The 14,564-nt window shown below is 35.8% G+C and overlaps 1 protein-coding gene across 1 annotated transcript; it reads left to right on the forward strand.

Annotated features, from left to right (window-relative positions):
- The first annotated feature begins 8,206 nt into the window (after positions 1 to 8,206).
- On the forward strand, positions 8,207 to 10,113 carry LOC107728207 (frizzled-9). Its single transcript, XM_016538302.1, has one exon. It carries the CDS (start codon positions 8,229 to 8,231, stop codon positions 9,972 to 9,974), a length of 1,746 nt encoding a protein of 581 aa, XP_016393788.1. The 5' UTR covers positions 8,207 to 8,228; the 3' UTR covers positions 9,975 to 10,113.
- The last annotated feature ends 4,451 nt before the right edge of the window (positions 10,114 to 14,564 follow it).

Below are 14,564 nucleotides of genomic sequence, written 5' to 3' on the forward strand. Positions count from 1 at the left end.
AATAAAAAAATTAAAAAAACAGGAAGGGGGCAAAAACTTTTTCACACCACCTTAATTCTTCACGAAGCTTCACTGTAGGTTTAAAGAACAAAGCTTGATACTGTGTAGCCCTGCCAGCCTTTGCCAAAAATACCATATATGTTTTTCTTCTGCCTCTATTTTCTTTTAACTCCCCTGCATGCAGGAGAAGAATTGGCTCTATGTGAATATGATTTATGTTTATGTTAGTCTAGCAGTAACTGGAACAAGGGCATAACAGAACAGAGAGGAGTGTAGGGAAAGTGAGAGTGGATGTAAGATGAAGAAAAGCAAATGCCATGGTGTTGGAATGGGAGGATAATAACGAATGTGTTTTTTTGAGTGACAGATGATTAAGAAATTGGAGTGGGATGACTTTCTTAAGCTCCAAACACAACATGCTGATGGGTGGAAAGAGTGCCAAGGTCTGGAGAAAGACATCACTGATTGCCACCCTGGCAGGTGGGAAATAGCATCTCACCATAAACATATGACATGCTTTGGGGGAAATGCATGGTTGAGAAGTGTAAGGTATAATCAGGGTGCTATGTTTGCTATAAGTTTGATTGCATCATATAATAATTGCTGTTAATAGTGTTCATTGTCTGTTTGATTATGTCTTTAATTGATTTTTCTGTACATTTCTGCCATATGTACATAAACTGACAGTCACCACTGATAAGCTACTACTAAATATTGTAGAAACTTAATTTTCTGTAAAGTTGCTTTGCAACGTTTTTTATTGTAAAAAGCGCTATACAAATAAACTTGAATTGAATATGTGTTCTGTAGTTTGTCAGTCAGATTAGTTAGTTCAAGGGATCCAAAAATTTGAAAATAACCTTTTAAAATAAGAAATTTCTTTGCATGTTCAATTTCTTTTTGTTATTCTTTTTATCATGTATTATTTTTTATAGACATAGCAACCATTATAACTGATGAGATATGTCTAAGGATTTTCGAACCCCTGTTAGTACATTGAAAATTATTTTAAAACATTTTGACAAGAATAAATGTTGAAAAATAAAGATTTATAACCAGAATTGTTGTGTTGGTTGTGTCTTTTATTTATCATTTTCATCGAGCATATAAGGGATACAGTGTATCATACGCACACACATCCATTTAATATCTTTGTTATGGCTTCAGTTTTATCTTCTGCAAAAAGTTAGATTATTCCAAATGCCTTGCAGGGGGAGTATAGGGTATGTTGGTAAGTTTTTTTTACACAAAGATAAAACTGATAGGCCTAATTTAGGTTTTCAGAAGTGAAAGTACAACTGTACAACTATATACAGCTATAGAGATATAAAAAAAAAAAAGTGGTTCAGTGACACAACTTGTCCCACTTAAGGGTAAAAAAATGACACCAAAATTAATAAATATGTATCCAAAATTCACAATATGGGGGCAAAAATACACCGCAGGAGTTACTTATTTTTATTGATTTATTTTTAAAGTTAGATTAGAACAATATTATAATATAAAAATATTATTTTTATATTAAAAATAAGTTTAGTCTTATTTTTAGATTTTTTCTTCCTGAATATCAGCACAAGTGCAAATGCTGAATTTAAACAACATTTAAATGAACAAGAATTTTACAGTACAGACTGTCAGCCCAAATCCGTTTTTTTTGTGCAAATCCGATTGAAATACGATCATATTTAGATAGTCTGAATGGCGGCGAAATACATGAAATCCGATTTGTGCAAATCTGTTTCGAGCTACATTCATATGTGGTTTGGAATCCTATTCAAGTCGCATTCCATGGAAATCCATTTCAGTCTGACCGGTCAGATCGGTCAAAACGTAAAAAGGTCAGATGTTTTTGTAGAAAACATAATAAACGTCTTTGCAGAATCAAGCTTGTGTTCCCTGCTGAAAAAAGGCTAAGCCTAAGCTGGTTGGCTGGTTTCAGCTGGTCACCCAGTCTGGTTTTAGCTGGTCATAGCTGGTCAGCAGGCTGGTTTTAGAGGGGTTTTGACTTGCGAATTGCAAGTCAAACCAGCAGACGTTGGAGACGGCAGCACGGAATAAAGTCGCACATTCCAGCTTCCTGCGTTTCTGCCTCTTCCTAACAAAACGAATATTAATCCAGCGCCATCCATGTTGTCATCTTGTAAAACAATATCTGTATTGCAAACTGTATTGCTGTTATTGTTGTTTTTAGCGTAGGCATAACAACACAGCGGCATTGCCATAGTAACCAACGCAAATTCCATAAAAAGAAAGAGCGCTTATGGACACACAAATCGGATATGAACTACACTGTGTGGACAGTCAGTTATTCAAATCAGATTCCATCTGGATATGCACAAAATCGGATTTGGGACGACAATCTGAACAAGACTTAACATTGTAGACACAATATTGTTTGTTTTCGCTCTATTCTCTGAGTAACAGACTCTAGTGTTTCATTACTGGATTGCTCTGTGTTATAGAACAAATATGTTGAGTGAATGTTTCAATGATCTATTTATAAAGTTGTTCATTTGTATCATTTTTGAATGAATCAGCCATTCAACAAATCGGTTAAATGAATGATTCAGTGACTCACTCTTTAAGACACCTACTGGCAGTTTTCATTTTTTCTTTTTTAAGATCATTTCATATTTCTATATTCATTTCATGTTTCTTTATTCTGTATTTATATACTTATCTATTTTTTTTTCTTCAAGACTGCACAGTGCTCATAACTTTGCAAAGTCAGCTACATAAAAGGGTAGAATGGTCTAATTTGAATCTGAAAAGTAAGACTGGTTACCACTTGGTTAACTGCTAAGTGGTCAAACTAGTTCTTAAGAGACAGTCTTAACATACTGTAGTGGCTTTGTTTATGCAACTGGCCCCTGATGTGAAATGTGAAGGGGTCAGCTGAACCACTGAAGAATAAGTGATTTTAGAATCCCATTTTGTTGCATATTATTCACATTTTTTAGGCCAAACAGAAAAAGTTTTAATATTCAAAATGTTTTATTGCAGTATTTTTAGAAATATATAAAAAATGTAAGATTCTTGGCAGAGTAACAAAAGAAAGTTTACACAATTACCTCTTATTGGACTGAACAGACTAAAACCTTATTATTCCCCATTCCAACTATGAAGGTTACAGGGAAATATGAAATATTGCTCCCTACTTGCTGACACCTCACCCCATGGACCCTGACTATAGTGAATACCAGAATCCTTCCATCCAACACAGTCAAGGTACTGGCACGTATCAGACAGTATGTCACAGTCTGTCTGCATATACCCCACCACAGTCTTGTGAACTCAAGCCAGTGAGATGACACCTGATTCCTGTTGCCATCCACACCGTATTAATAGGACTTGTTAGGTGTCTGTGACTTGCTGGAAACCCAAGCGGGGGGAGGCTGGCATGAGGTAGGAGTGTTAGGCTGTCCAATTTATTTTAATCTACTGGTTAAAGATACTCACTGAAAACCTTGCCATACCTGCCACTTAACTATATCCTCTAGAATAGATACAACCTGGAAAGTCCTGCAATATTCTATCATCAAACAGCTGCTTTTTCGTTTGTGCTTTGGGATATGGTTTGGTAATGACATTCGTACATTTTTAAGCATGACTTATGTGTCCAAATACCTTATGGGGCCTGTAAAGTGTCCTGTGAGGATATATAAGCCTAAAATCTACAACTATGACAAAGTGCATAGAAATGCATAGAACCTGACCTGCACTGTCTTTCATAACCCTGTGTGGGCAGTAGTGTTGTTTTCCATCGTTCGACAGTGAGCGTGTGTGTGTGTGAATATTCTATATAAGTCCTTTTTTGTAAATGTCATTTTTTATGGCATGTCCAGTTGAGACTTTAATGCTGCAAATTGAGCACAATGGATTCAGCCATTATTTTTCAAAAAGTATTCGCTTTCCTTGGCATCCTCAAATAAGAGTCGTGTGAAGACATAAGGCCTTTCCTGCCTCAGGCTGATGGTTAGATTAGGAATATTCATGATCATACTGCACACATACACAAACAGAATGAGATCACTCACGTCTGGATCATTCTAATTCAGATTTATTCAGGATAAAGAATAGTTCTACTTAAGAATTAGTGGATATTATACTAGTGGCCATGCTCCCTACTTTTATGATTTGGAATGCTATTTACTGTCAACTGATACTGATGAAAAAGATTGCTTTCATGCCAGTTTGAGTGAGCAAATAAATAAATGTACCTGTATCTTTGTACAGTAAGTTGCAAAAGACATAATAAATAAATAATTAAATAAAGAAATAAAAATATGGTTACCCCACATGACATATGAAATCAATATAAATACAGAAACATAAAACATATTTATTTATGAAAAATTGTATTTATTTATTTATTATTATTATTATTTATTTATTTTTAATCATCGAGAATCTATTTTGACCCAAATGAATAAAAGTTTTTTTGTCATGTTTCATGTTAGCAAAACTGCCTGAATCAGACTGACACAGAATTGTGCATAAGCTGATTTGTATAGTGAGTACTGACTGTTTGGATCCCAGTCACTAATACTTTTGGAGTCCCCATAAAGTTTGGCACATTTTTTTTTCTTCCTTTACTTGTGGCTGTGACATTTTGGTATCATTTCTCCTAATTAGCCTTCTAAGATGCTTTTATAAAATCTGCTAAGTAGCATGTTCGTGGTTCACTGGAAAGCTCTTCCCAGCTTTAATGGCTGCATTTGTATCTCTGACTGATTGCCCTTGTAGATGTGATTGCTCTGCTTTTATTTTTGCTCCATTCAATGAGCATGAAGAATAGGCTCTTTCATGGCCGACTTGCGGTCGTGGACGTGGAAAGCAGTGCATAAACAGCTCTCAACCAAAACAAAAACTGCCAGTAAAAGGAATCCTGTTTCATTTATACGAGCAGGAAATTGACCCGTCAGAGTACGAGAAAACCAGAGAACTGATACTCTGTATTGCAGGAACATGTCCAGTGCGTTTGCATCCTGAGTGCCGGGCTGAGAGCTGAGTTTAGGGATAACAAATGCCCACACTAAGACTCTAGGGGCACTCCTCTTCTCTTCTGTTTAGCATGAGAATGGTAGAGAGATGGGCCATGTCACAGGTGGTGCTTTCCCTACCGTACACCCCAGAAACGTATAAGCAGGCAGGCACTAATGGTAACGTGAAAGCCTTCTGGGCCTCGTATGGACCAGAGGATGAACCTGCGGAATTGTGTTTGGGAGTAGAAAAGGATTTGTTTGGGAATGGCACTGGTGTCACTGCACACACACACACACACACACACACACACACACACACACAAAGAAAACAGGGGGTTTTGAGGGCTCAAGGAAATCTGAGATGTATTTATCCATCCATTCTCCAAACCCTTTATAATATGTGGCAGGGATGCTGGAATCATTTATTTATTTATTTATTCAAATGTACTGTGGGAATGAAACATTAAATGTACGTTTGAAAGTATTTGAAACAGTGTATCTTTCTGACCTTGAATACATAATGAAAACATAACAGTAATATTGGAATGCTTAGAATATTTTACACTTATATATGTTATATGAACACATACGTAAATGTCTTATTTTGCATTGTCATACACTACTGTTTTAGAGTGAATTACAGCTTGATATAAATGGATTTGGTATATAGTAGTAGATATATTTTTAGCATATTACATTATAGTATATGTAATATACAAGTAGGCCTATAGCCTATCACATTCCACCATTTCACCATTTCAATAATCCTTAAGCAGTTCAAATGATATATTTAAATGCAGTTTTTAGTATCATATAATGCAATACAGTGTCTCATTTTGTGGTAAAACAATAATAAAAAATAGTATAATTGTGACCCTGGACCACAAAACCAGTCATAAGTAGCGCATATTTGTAGCAATAGCAATACTTTGTATGGGTCAAAATGATTGATTTTTCTTTTATGCCAAAAATGATTACGGTATTAAGTAAAGGGCATGTTCCATGAAGAATTTTTGTACATTTCACACCATAAATATATCAAAACGTAATTTTTTATTAGTGATATGCATTGCTAAGAACTTCATTTGGACATCTTTAAAGGCATTTTCTCAATATTTAGATTTTTTTTTATACCCTCAGAGTCCAGATTTTCAAATAGTTGTGTCACAGCTTATTTATTCAGCTTTCAGATGATGTATAAATCTCAATTTAAAAAAAAACTGACCCTTATGACTGGTTTTGTGGTCCATCGTCACAATTGTGTTTGACATGACATTTCAAACAGTGACAGCAGTACTTTGCTGTTTGAAGAAAAAAAAGACCTCATGTTGAGACACACTTCAACACTTGAACATTGGCACTTAACATATGAGGACATTATATTTTAGTGAATTTCTCTGAGACTATATGCCACAGTTTTAAGTCTGGATGTCCTGTACAGAGCACATTCAGGGCTTTTCAGAGATACTAAATGTTTGGATGTTTCACCATGACCACTCCCTCTCCTTGGTCTTCAAAAATGTCTGATATTAATTTAGTGACACTCTTATGGAAATATGATAATATTTTGTAATTATCATTTAAATCTGACTAATTTTTAAACTGTGTGTCATAAATCAACATCTCAGGAAAATGTTATGGGGTTTCAAATCAAAATATGACTTTCTGTTACGAAACAGGACGTTGATTTCATACATGTCCTCATATGAGGACACCGGGACTAAAAGCATGTTTATTTCATGTTTATTTCAAGCATGTTTTTTTATTTTTTTTATTTTATGTTTATTTTGGGAGACACAACAAATGAATAGGGAAATAAATTATATTTCAATTTTCCTATGAAATATTATATATTATTATGAAAATCTTGTCAATTATTACTCCTATTATTACACTTATTTTTTCATTACATGTTGCCCCAAAAACACATTAATATGCAAATTAGATTTAGTTAATAGATAGGCTACATTATTTATGTTTATGGCCATTTTACACACATTTTGCATAAAGAAAAATGGTATATCAAATGATTATTTTATAACATAGTTGAGAGTTATCTTTATACAAAGTTTGGTAAAAAAAAATCCTGAAAACTAAACTAAAAATGTATTGGTGATTTTTTTAAAAATCAATTGTTTTTGCCTATGCATGTTGCCTATGCATGTTCACATTTTATTTCTTTTTTTTTAAATTGAGTCCCGATGTCCTCTACCAAGGACGTAGCATAACTTATGAATGAAATATCATAAAAATTTTTTTTTTTTTTTTTTATGCTCTAAACAATGTAATGACATGAAAAAAATACTATTTTTTTTCCCCTAAAATGTTTTGCCGGGTCTCAAGAGGTTAAGAAAACAAACAAAAACACCAAAATGACTATTTTACACATTTTAACCTGATATCTTGAAGTTGAATAAAGAGTATGTCCATAACTTCCCTTACAGGAATTAGAAAATATTTCACTGCTGCCACTGTTTTCCTACATGTCAACTATCCGTTTTGTTTTGCTGTAACGTTCAGTGATTCTAACAGAACCGGCGACTTCTCAATTATTTCAACACATCTATCTAGTAAACAAACGCAGCTCTGTTCTGTACAAGCACGCTGTGATCCTGTCTGTGAAGAGGAATGATTGTATTTTTATAGTATCGTGGAGGAGGTGGAGTGTTAGGAGGAGCTTGTCCGTCTGTCACCGATCAAGAGCCCGTTTTTAAGAGCACAACGAGAAGTGAACGTGAAGCGCACTGTTTCCATGCGTGGAGACGCATAACATCGGAAGATTTCACAGATGGACACTTTCAACCCCTCCTGCTGGTTACTGAAAGTTTATTCTCGTGGATGTGAACGGGAACAGTGAATTGAGCGAAACTCGTTTCAAAAGAGCGTGTTGTTAAGGGCTTTAAAGTTTGAAATACTGTGCCGGTGCACGAGATGTTGGTTTTGACATCCATTATTGATTGTTCGGATTAATCGCGCGGACTGACTGTCTTTTTAAAGTACTTCCTTTACATTTAGACGTTTTGGATATATTTAAAACTGAATCACAATGGATTTGTTGGCAATGACATGACCATGAAGATTTCCAAAATGAAATCTTTTTTCTTCAAAACAACTGAGCATTCAGTGTCAGTTACTGTATGATGAAGGATGAATTGAATTTCTGTTATAAACAAAACAAGACAAATATCATCTGCATGGCATTGGATGTACTAATAATTTTAAGACTTTCTTGAGGTTATCACAATGGCCCATTACATAAAGATCGTGATTGTACTTTTCCAGCTTATGATTGCTGGATCTACACTGGAGATTGGAGCGTATGATTTGGAGCACGGCCGTCCATCAAAATGTGAACCCATCACCATTCCCATGTGCCAGGGAATCGGCTACAACATGACACGGATGCCCAACTTCATGAATTATGAAAGCCAAGAGGAAGCTAGCATTAAACTGAACGAATTTGCTCCTCTGGTGGAGTACGGATGTGATGTCCACTTGCGATTTTTCCTGTGCTCTCTGTATGTGCCAATGTGCGCCGATCAAGTGTCCACCACTATCCCAGCATGCCGTCCTATGTGTGAACAGGCAAGACAGAGGTGTTCACCCATAATGGAACAATTCAGTTTTAGATGGCCGGACTCATTGGATTGCTCAAAGCTGCCAACCAACAACGACCCGAACGCATTGTGCATCGAAGCTCCCGAAAATGACACTCAACCTGAGACTAAGAAAGGTGAGGGAATGCTGCCAGTACTTCCGAGGTCTAGGGAACCCATAGCAGGGAGCGGACATACCTCAAGCGGCTTGCGGTCCTGTGATAACCCGGAGAAGTTCCAGTACGTGGACAAGAGCGAGTCATGCGCGCCTCGTTGCACTCCTACGGTGGATGTCTACTGGTCTAGGCAAGATAAGGACTTTGCATTCATTTGGATGGTGGTGTGGTCAACGCTTTGCTTTGTTTCTACAGCATTCACAGTTCTTACCTTCCTCCTCGACCCGCAGCGCTTCCAGTACCCCGAGCGTCCCATCATCTTCCTCTCCATGTGTTACAATGTCTACTCGGTGGCCTTCATCATCCGCTCGGTGGCTGGGGCTGAGAATATTGCTTGCGATCGGGAAAACGGAGAGCTCTACATTATCCGGGAGGGTTTGGAGAGCACAGGGTGCACCATAGTCTTCCTCATCCTCTATTACTTCGGCATGGCCAGCTCCATTTGGTGGGTCATCCTCACCCTCACTTGGTTTCTTGCAGCGGGACGAAAATGGGGCCACGAGGCTATTGAGGCGCACAGTAGCTACTTCCATATGACCGCCTGGGGTATTCCTGCGGTGAAGACCATAGTCATCCTCACTATGAGGAAGGTGGCTGGGGACGAGTTGACGGGATTGTGTTATGTGGGCAGCATGGACAGTAATGCTCTCACTGGATTTGTCTTGATCCCTCTATCCTGTTATCTCATTGTTGGGACTTCTTTCATCCTTACGGGGTTCGTAGCGCTCTTTCACATCCGCAAAATCATGAAAACCGGTGGCACCAACACAGAAAAACTGGAGAAGCTCATGGTTAAGATTGGAGTCTTTTCCATTCTCTACACGGTGCCTGCTACTATTGTCATCATATGCTATTTCTATGAAAGGCTCAATATGGAATACTGGAAGTTCAAAGCTCTGGAAAACAAGTGCGTGTCCTTTCCTGGTCGCAGGAGCGAGGACTGCACCTTGGACTTGTCGGTTCCCACAGTGGCTGTGTTCATGCTGAAAATTTTCATGTCATTAGTGGTGGGCATCACTAGTGGGGTTTGGGTATGGAGCTCAAAGACACTTCAGACCTGGCAGGGGTTGTGCAACAGGAGATTGGCCGTGCAAACGAACCGCAAGCCCTGCTCCAGTGTCAGCTGCAGCAGTTCCCACTGTCATTACAAAGCACCGGCTGTGACACTTCACATGAACAAAACGGACATGTACACAGACAGTCCCACACATGTTTGAGACTAAAGGCCTCTTCTCTGGAGCCATGCACAGACTTTTGTGGCTCATATCATGATGAGATGCTCAGGTTCGACTACAGATCATGGTAAAAGTCACAACATTTGTCAGGGGTGGCTTTTACAAGCCTTTCCTTGACATAGCAGAGGTCACTTCAATAAAAGGGAAGGTTTGTTGTATGGAATGAATGCAGCAAATTGCAGAATGCTTTAATTTATTGTGGATATTTAAGTATTGCTGGTTGTATAGTTTTGTAGTATGTGCTACACTGTATATAAGGAAGAGTTTTAAATAATTTAACAGTATGTTATATTTTTCTCAAAAGAGGAGCAATAAAGCATTTATTATGATGTGTTTTCTCCGTTAAAGTTTTTAAAATATGTTTATTTTGTGATAAAGGTTAGTTTTACTAGTGTTACATGCAAAATGTTGTACTGTACAGGTAAATCTTTTTCTTGTGTTTTTTTTAAACACGTTTGAAGTTTATCAAAGTTTAGTAGGAATAATTGTCTATACAGTGAAAATTAAACAAGTTTATTAAGGTTATAAGAATAATTGTCTATGTCAAGTGTGTATTATTTCCAACCCTAATTCAGTACTGCATTCAGTTCGACTTATTTAAGAATATAAAATACTGAAAAATCAGAATCAGAATTCTCAATCTTTAACACTTCTCTGTTAACACATCTGTCTAGCACCAAATGTAAAGTAAGTGATTATGTTACAACGGGATCCATTTATATTTACAGTTATCAAATCCTCTTACAAAACCACCAAGCCAACTTCCATTAAAGTACGAAGTTGCAGTCAGCCGAGAATGATGCTATACATTTATGAAAAATTAAACTTGTTTCTTTAGCCTAATTCCTTTAACCTTTTTAATTTTTTACATAAATGTAGTTTTTTTAAATAATTTTTGTTTTGTTTTCTGAATGCACAATTCTGCAGTTATGAGATCATAGGCTGATGAAGAGGAGATATGTTTAGAGTAGTTCTGTACATAACTCATATCAAATAGTTTCAACTTTTTACACTGTTTTCATGTCTTATATCTGACATTATATGTGTTTGTGATGTTCATAAAAGCTGGTTTTTTTTGCAACCTTAAATGATGAGCTCCTATCAATTTGTAAGACAAAGAATAAGAAATGCTTTTAGGAATTGTAGTGCTTTACTTTTTAATTTCCAAACTGTTTAAATATAAAACGCAATAGTATATAGTATTTTATTAAATACACCTAGATTAACTATTTTAACTTCTTTTATTTATCTTTTGCACTTTTCCTGTGCCTGTGTAGATATTGTCCAATGGTTTGGCAGGTCTCAGGCGTTTGAGTATAAACTGCTGTTACATTTGGTCATAAAAAAGCATGTTTATCTTGGAGCTTGTAGCCTAAACTTAATGGTGCATTAACCACATGTAGCAGTCTGTATAAACCTAATTTAACACATGGCTGTTTTCAGTTTTCAGGTTTACAGTGCAGTAGCATTTGTAAACAGTAGTGTCTTAAGACAAACCAGAGCCTGCTGCATCAGCCAGCAGACTAGGAAAAACTGAATGAAATGTTAATATACTGGAAGATGAATGTTTAATTCCCGTTAAATACTACCAAGACATTACTCATTTGGCAACATAGATGGTTAAAGCTGTGCTGTTGTTAAAAAAAACATAAACATAATTCTTGACTATGGATTTGTTAACATTTAATAAGATTATGGAATACTTTGAGTTTGAGCTTTCTCTGGCAAGTCACGGTTATATTAACATTTATTCATTTAGCAGACACTTTTATCCTATAAGTGACAATGCAAACACACATGACATGAAAATTGAGAAGTGTAACAAGCAGTTTTTTTAATAAGAGGGAACAATATTTGTTGTACTGTACATAATTCCAGGTCTACAGTATAAGAAAGATTAGTACACAAGGATATTAGAATTGAGTTGATAATGGCTTTTAAATTCTTTGCAATTACAATTGATTTTAAATGATCTGATTGTAAGTGTAGTCTTTTGGTAATATACAGTATTTCGTTTTTCTGTATGAACTATCCATAAATGTATCGTGAAACATGATAAAAGTTTATGCATATCCATAAAAGTTATCATGCACAGGGGGGAAAAACAGGAATTTCCAGAAACACTGATATTACTAATTAATAATAATGAACAACTGTATTTAAATTACCGTTAAGGAGCTCAGGGTCTGTATGTTTTTAAAATATTTTTGAAAGAAGTCTCTAATGCACACAAAGCTGCACTTATTTGATCAAAAATACAGTAAAACAATAAAATTCTGAAATATTATTACAATTTAATATAACTGTTTGCTATAGTAATATATTTCCAAATGTAATCTATTCCTGTATTGGCAAAGCTGAATTTTCTGAAGTCATTGCTCCAGTCTTCAGTGGCACATGATCTTTCAGAAATCTGATATGCTGGTTTTGTGTTCAAGAAGCTTTTCATATTATTATAAGCATTGAAAAAAGTTGGGCTGCTTAATTAATTGATTAATTATAAATATAATCTATTTATTTAATTTTAATTAAATTACCTTCACGTTTTATTAAATAAGTTCTCTTTATATTAAATGCAATATTTATTGTTTTTATTTTTTCTATTTATTATGTATACTTAATACAATTTAATAAATTATTAAATAAATTTAATATATTCAATAATTTTATCTACCATGGTAGAGTGGTTAAACATCACTTTAGTTCCCAGAGTGCTCTATTTTACCTTAAATCTTGATAAAAATGGAAATATAAAGAAGTTTACAGTAATTTCAGTAATGTAGCATCAATGCATTGCTAGAATTACAGTTTTAGTTTGTCTTTTTTTATTGGTAATCAATTAGACCTTAGTGTTTCCTAATGTTTTGAGCCTTAAAAAGTGTGTGATCACAGTCCTATAACTGCAGAACTGAACCAATATTACAGCTAATGTTCTCAATTCCCTGTCACGACCCATGGAACCGCTGCTCAAATACACACAAAGACCATATTTGTTATGTAGAATCTGCCAAGATCAGCTCTGTATACATACATGTTTTTGAAGTAGTTGTACGACACCACCGCATTTATGCAGAAAAAAAGCTTTCCTTTAAACAGCAATACAGTTCATTATTTTGCCCATCAAAACACAGGCCATAAAGGCTCCATTGTACACCTTGATGTTTAAGGCTTTTAGTTCTATTTTAGGCAAAGCACAGTCAAAAGAAACCCTTTTTGCCATTTGAGTCCATTATCAAGTGAATGTTAATGGGCTTGTAAGTGAGCTTGAGAATGGACAAGATAGAATAGCCTTGTAATTGTCTGCTAGTTTGGAGAAGAAGCTATGTGTCTGGTAAAGGGAGGATCATTAAAGCATCTGGGACTTTCCCTCCTCTTAAAGAAGCCAGAGGAATCGAGAACAAGAATAAAGGAGTGGTGCTCATTACTCTCTACCCCATGGGTAGTATCCCATTCCTCATCATTTGATGTGGAAATGAGGCTATGGTAAAAGACCATTGAGAAGCTGTTGTCACCAAAAGGACTTTCCACCAAAATGCTTGAGTCTCAGCCGTGAGTGTTATCTACACAGCCACGTCCCACCTGCCCAACGGCTCTGCCTTTCGCTTGTGTTAAACACACACACACACACACACACACACACACACACACACACACACTCGCTCTCTATTTGCTTTTGATAAACAGATGACATTGCACTTGACTAAACAGCTAATTGGCTATTAGTTAACATTAACTAACCCGCACAGCCTCCTCAGTGACATCAGATGAAAAGGAAGGAAGAAGCAAAATAGAAATAAGCTACTACAAAACGGTCAAAGTGACTCACACACACACACACACACACACACACACACACACTCGTTCTCTATTTGCTTTTGATAAACAGTTGACATTGGACTTAAAACTGTACAATTTGTCAGGGTTTTCATATTTTACAGGGCTAGTAATAGGTGACATTCAGTGAAAAAGAAATACACTTTGCACACTTATAAAAACAAGACACTTATGGAAAATAACTTTTCAGAAAGTTTTATATTAAATGCAATTAGAACGTAAGAGTGCTTTTTGACACACAAGTAAGACTTGATTTAGTAACACTTTAGTTAACACTGAACTACTGTACTACTTACTGTAGTTACTACAGTAAGAAGTACAGTAGTTCAGTGTTAAAGTGCAGTGTAGTAGTAACAGTAATTATGCATAATTACAACGAACCCTAAACCAAACCCTAATTCTAATCCTATATGTGACCCTGGACCACAAAAGCAGTCATAAGTAGCACGGGTATATTTGTAGCAATAGCCAACAATACAGTGTATGGGTCAAAATTATTGATTTTTCTTTTATGCCAAAAATCATTAGAATATTGAGTAAAGATCATGTTCCATGAAGATATTTTGTAAATTTCCTACCATAAATATATCAAAACTTGATTTATATGCATTGTTAAGGACTTCATTTGGACAACTTTAAAGGCGATTTTCTCAATTTAGATTTTTTTGCACCCTCAGATTCCAGATTTTCAAATAGTTGTATCTCGGCCAAATATTGTCATCCTAACAAACCACACAT

The sequence above is a fragment of the Sinocyclocheilus rhinocerous genome, unplaced genomic scaffold, assembly GCF_001515625.1.
Source record: "Sinocyclocheilus rhinocerous isolate Xijiao unplaced genomic scaffold, SAMN03320098_v1.1 scaffold847, whole genome shotgun sequence".
NCBI classification, from domain to species: Eukaryota; Metazoa; Chordata; class Actinopteri; order Cypriniformes; family Cyprinidae; genus Sinocyclocheilus; species Sinocyclocheilus rhinocerous.